General features: G+C 42.6%; 1 protein-coding gene across 1 annotated transcript in view; it reads right to left on the bottom strand.

The window, feature by feature from the left end:
* Positions 1 to 1409: 1409 nt before the first annotated feature.
* The window catches only part of LOC129495611 (docking protein 6), a 363401-nt gene continuing 358810 nt past the window's right edge, over positions 1410 to 6000 (bottom strand). Inside the window, exon 8 of the mRNA XM_055303284.1 lies at positions 1410 to 2605. Within this exon, the coding sequence (XP_055159259.1) occupies positions 2466 to 2605 (140 nt within the window). The 3' untranslated portion in view covers positions 1410 to 2465. The remainder of the gene's footprint in view (positions 2606 to 6000) is intronic.

Raw genomic sequence — 6000 nt, 5'->3', positions numbered from 1 at the left:
ACATTTCTCTCACACACTCTTAATGACATTATTTTCGGAGTGAACCGGCCCAAGGCTAGCCTGATCTTTGGTATCTCCTCAGTAAATGCTCACTGGTAATGATCACAAGCAAATGGTGTTCTGGAAGCAACTGCATGCAGGTATTGTGTCTTCCACCAAATAGACACAAGAGCAGACTCATCTAATTAGCAGAATCGCCCCTGGACTTGCTGTCTGTGTTTCTCGCACATTAGTGCAGCTGAGACATGAACCAGGACCCCTGAGGGCCTTTCCCCACAAGTCCCATGTAGAAACTGTGGTCTCTAAGCAACAGCTCGACTGAGTGAGCGGGCCAGAGCCTGGCTCGGAACGTGGCACCACTAGGAGCTGTGCTCAAATGGTCTCAGCGGGGAGTTGCTCTGGTGGGTTTTACAAAAGGCATTTCAGAAACAAATGCCATGTGCTGAGTGATTCAGAGGTGTGTAACCCTGAAAGCTGGGATTTTAGGGGAGGCTGTGTCCTCGTCAGGAACCAGTCGTCTGCTTTTCTGCTATGTCAGCAAAATTCACAGTGCAGAGAGTTTGAGTAATTTTCTTTTTATCCCTGAAAGCTTAAGATAATTATTTTTCACAGCCACATTGACTCTTATGATTAGCATCTTGATGGGGTTTTCATTCTTAATCTGAGAGATTCAGAGAGTCTAGGTAGTTGCTCTAAAGTGTAAATTCATCTAGGAGAGACCCAGAACCGTTTCTATGCAGTAGTTATTCTCTGAAATAAGTTTGCAATCTGCATTCAAGCTATGGATAGAGATTAAAAAAGAAGAGTCTTATTAGAGATCAACAAAACAAGTACTCCTTCCACAGACTAACATTAATAGTTTAAAGAATTTTGCTATTAAGAAAAAAAAAATCAGGCTTTTATCTTACATGATCTGGGCTCACTATTCTTTGGATTCCCCGTGGAGTATTTACAAGCTGACCATTTTAGGTGTGTGGCATCAGATAATCCAGGCAGAATGATTTTTATTTTTACTTGAGTAAACTTCAAAATTAAGGACAAAAATATCTGTTGACACTAAATAAATCGGCCAAATTTTTTAGTTCACACGGAAGCCACCGCTTCCTTTTAAACTTGGTAGGTTTGTCAACTACTGTCAGAGATGAAAAAAATTATATCTGATCCGTTTTCACTTATAATCCCAGCCAATGTTCATTAAAGAGGAAGTAAAGCCTAGCAAATTCTGGTTACACAGGAAATCAAAGTGCCCAATGGCTCGTTGAGAACAGCATCTATAAAACTTTAAATAATTAATATCTACAATTCTGTGCCCATTGTTCTTCTGACTGCAAAATAGCTGAGTTCTTTTTCGGTACATATATATATATATATATATATATATATATATATATATATTTAAATTTCTTTCTTGAAAAACAGTTTCTCATTTAAAGTTTTCTATTTCTTGAGGTTAAATGGAAGCTGGTGGGTGATCACACCCGATTTTCCTCATGGAGCTCAGAGGGATGGCCAAAGAGACAGACATTGCCAACAAGGAAGTACTAACCCAAAAGACAGGGTGGCGACAGGACACGTGGGACAGCTAGACCAGGTCTTTTGTTTTCATTTTCAAGTGAACTTCCTTCTCAAATATTCGTTTATACTTGTCAGAGGAGCAGACTTGACTACGTAAATACTTTTGCTAATAAAAAGCCTTTTTTTTTACAGCACTATTTTAAAAGTAGCTATTCAACATAACAATCTTAATTTTAATGCACCAAATTACAGTTTTCAACAATGTAAGTGAGCATATCCTGTCACCCTCAGCACACAGTTGATATATACGTGTTAGATATAGATGGATATAGCAATATCCGAATCTGTATTTGTCTACAGGTGCACACACACGCACACACACACAGTGGAGCTACAGGGCCTGCTCAACAGTGTGTTCTAATTCTTGTGTTCCCTTAATTGTCACTGGGCTTATTTCTATGGAGACTTATAATGCCATTTGTAGATCTTACTGGATTTGTCCCTGTTAAAACCTTCCAAGCCACAGAGCTTGTGGTGGGTGACCTTATGTCCAAGGACAGACCCTTTCACCAGGCGGGAGGGCCGAGCCATGAGGACAGAGTTAATGTCCCGCGCCCAGGTCCAACCCAGTGTGGGCAACTTCTCATGGTGCCCAGACTTCTGCTACTGTCCGTACCAAAGAATTTTATTTAAATGACTGTTCATACGATTTGGATTCTATTTTTGTAAAACATAGATTCCCCTCCCCCCAAGAAATTCAATAAATAAAGGACTTAGCCACAGAGTCAAGGAAGCAGAACTCCAGGTTTTAACCTTCTACTGGGACTGGGGCTACACCCGACCCATTTCAATTTTTACTGCAATTGGTCTTCCAGGAGGCAGAGGGTGCAGTGACCCTACAAGCAGGTCCGGACAGACTGTGTCTCTGGTCAGCAGCGGCTCTCTGAGTGTCATTGAATGAGGCTGGAGCTGTAGCTGAATCCGTAACTGCTCGACCGGGACAGAGCCTGCTGGGCCTCCTCACTCTGCTCCGAGGCGTAGCTGGGAAATGTCTGTGCACGTGACATCTTCGAGGAACCAAACCCGTGACCTGAGAGGAGGGAAGGAGGAAGAGGTGTGCTAAGAAATAGACTCAGAAAAGCAAGGGGATATATATAAACAAACAGACAACCATACAAACAAAGCAGAAGGCTGCAAATGCTCAAAAGAGAGCTCCAGGTAAGCACAGAGGTGTGAAAAATGGAGAAATTTGGTGCTTTATTCCTTTCTGAGTTAAAAATGTATTCAGGGATCAATATTTTCCTCAAGCGTGTCTGGTCAAAAATTCAGATGCCAGAGTGCAAGGTAAACTTTTGAGAGATCTCAAACTTCTAGTATGTCCTTCAGCTATCGGAACAAAAGCAGAAAAGTTTTTCTGAAAAAAAAAAAAAAAAAAAAGCTGGTTTTGATGGAGGGCCCGTAAGTTGTATTCTTTTCTTTTATACTCGCTTTCAGCATACAAGAGCATATTAGGCATTTTCTTAAAACCTTTCCTGAGCAGGCAAATTACACTGTATCCCCACCAGTAACCATCAATTAGCAGGAAAAGCTTTCACCAGTGTAGCCTTCAAGGCCCTGATTTATCCTGTCAGGTTTGTGAGTAACTGAACTGACTCCATGATATGATGAGCCTAAACAATAAACTTTTATGGTTACTCGAGTGGCTGAAAAGTCGAATCTTCTAGAAAATATATTTAAGGAAAAATTCCATCTATGCTTTTGATGGTTCAGATGCATCCCCGAAACGCGAAATTTGTCTAATGCAAACCCAAACAGAAGTGACCATGGGAAAGCTTGTCAGAATGCTGACAACAGAGGGTGAGACTGTCATTGTATGGTTTCAGATGGACTTTCCAGGGGCCTTCCCATTCTTTTTCTTAACTGAAAATTAATTATTCTTCAATCTGGAGAATGTTATTTATGGAAGGGATGAGCTTAGTGAGCAAAGAAAGCTAGACTCAATGTGCGTGGCCTCTCCAGAGTTTATGTTTCATCCAAAAGAAAAGATGCATCCAGTCTGATTTGTAATGTTTCTATTCTCTACCAGGAGGAACCCAGTCGAGACAGTCGGCTATCACAGAAATGTGGAACATGTCATCCTGTTTCGCAGGTGGCGCTGTCCTTCCTGAGGTCACGCACCTAAAGCCACTCATCAGCAGGTGTGTAAAACATCCTTGCAATTTCTGAAGCTTGGGGTCCAGGGAGAAAGGCAAATGACTTGGGTAATAAAAGGCTAATTAAACTGGTAGAGGCTCTCAATGTTTAAAAATCGTGAGAGTGAAATCTTGCTTTCTATATAAAAATCACTTTAGATTCACTGTTGGCCTAATTCTCTTGTAGATTAAATCTCCCCAGGAGCAAATCAGGGGAGTTGGGGGATGTGGGCACGTGCTCTCTACCTGGCCCTCCAGCAGCTGCTGTTGTGGTTGTGCCAGCACAGCTGCTTTCTGAGCCTCGGAACCTTCCTGCCCCCTTCCCTGCCTCTCCCAGGGCCCCCATCCACATTTCCTCTCTTTGCCCCTTTACACGGAGGTGGGTAATGCTGCATGCTGTTTGCCCATCCTTCACAATTCCTTGTTGGTTCTATAACTTCCCTCCTAGCACTGTCAATAGTCCTTTAGATTGTCTCAAAATCCCATGTGGTCGTGTCTTCTCTTTCTGGGAAGAGGCAGAAAAAGGGAGAAGTTAGGGGGACCTGGGGTGAGTTCAGAGTGAGAAGACCGGCTATGCACGCTCCTTCTACTACTTATATGGGTCACCAACCTTGTGAGACTCACTTTGTCTCTTGGGTTCTCAGTTTCCTTATCTGCAAATTCTGGAAAGTTGACATTAATGGTGCTGTATGACTAATCTGATTATGAAATCAATGTGTTGTCATTGAATTCAAGCATGATAAGTGCGGTCACCCCAGTGAAAAGATAACCTGTCACCACTGACTCCAGCAGGGTCACCTATATGGGATGGTCAGAGAGGGACTCCTGCAGAAAGTGGCATTTTGACATGTTATTTTTTTTTTTAAATGTTATTTATGTGACAAAATTATGGGAGAGTAATCTGATATGGAAAAAAAATCACTTAAAACATTTAACAACCTCACCTCCTTATTGTGCCATTGACTCACTAGATGATCATTCAAAGTTCTCACAAGTGGAGATACTGGCATTTATCAGCATAAACCAGCTGGAAATTCTAATATTAAGAGAGTTGTTCCTGGTCTTGCCTTTATCTTATTTAAAGAACAAAGTAGAAATATCTGTTTCCCAGCACTGGCAAACACCTTTAGTTCACATTACTTGTGGGCTAAAAGTGAAGGCTGAAGTTGTGGATTTGGGACAGTCTGGCACACACAGATTTTTACCCTAGAATCTTGAGTGTGGAAATTGAATCATGCAACTACTATTCGTCAAACACCTGCTGAAACAGTTCAAAAGACCACAGGGGAGACACATGAATGGAAAGTACAGTCCCTGACTTCACAAGCCATCCACAGGCTGCTTTGGGAATGAGGGTCAGACAAGGATAGACAACGAGGAGGAGGAAAGAAGGTGCATGCAGGGGCCTCTGGGTGGCTCAGCGGTTGAGCGTTGAGCGTCTGCCTTCAGCTCAGGACGTGATCCCGGCGTCCTGGGATCGAGTCCCACATCAGGCTCCCTGCAGGGAGCCTGCTTCTCCCTCTGCCTATGGCTCTGACTCTCTGTGTGTCTCTCTCATGAATAAACAAATAAAATCTTTGAAAAAAAAAAAGGAGTGTGCATGCAGTCAGAGCTTTCCAGAATCAGTGCAGGATCCCAATAGAGCTCAGAAGAGCCATGTTGCAGAGCTGCGCACATCATTCCAAGAACCACAACTTCCCTCTGCTCCCTGTGCCTGGAGGACTGGGGGACACACCACACGGGAACACGCCCGGGACTCGAGGGACCCAGCAGATGCTGGCTTTGCCCCTCCTGTCCGTGCCCCATGGGTCCATATTCTTTCTGGTGTTCTCGCTCAATGTCTAGCTTTCTCTTCCAGGTCAGCGAGCTGCTCCTTGCTGGGCTCGGTTTTGAATATTATTCTCCATCATGGTCAACACTGTTTTCTTCTTCACCTCTATGAACAATTTCTAGTCTAACTGGAAATTAAATTACGACATTTTTACATCACCCATTTCTTTATAGACAATTCACAAATGATGCCATTTAATGCTTATCACAAAAATAACACACCTCAATCAGAACTGTACAGAGGAGGGCTTTCTAAGTGCTGTGTGATTATGGCAACAATGAGCATGAGAACAAAAGAGAGAAATGATTAAGCATTTTCTCAACGTCTATTTGAATTATGCCCTTTGGTGAAAACAAAACAGAAATCAACTTTGTGGCTTCAATTAAACACTTGCTAGAATAGACTGTTCACACCACGACACAGAGACTCTATTTAAACGCTTCGTACACTTTCCCTCCAAAT

This window comes from Nyctereutes procyonoides, unplaced genomic scaffold (genome assembly GCF_905146905.1).
Source record: "Nyctereutes procyonoides isolate TBG_1078 unplaced genomic scaffold, NYPRO_anot_genome, whole genome shotgun sequence".
NCBI classification, from domain to species: Eukaryota; Metazoa; Chordata; class Mammalia; order Carnivora; family Canidae; genus Nyctereutes; species Nyctereutes procyonoides.
Note: the sequence above shows the minus strand (reverse complement) of the source record. Positions and strands in the feature narration are given on the sequence as shown.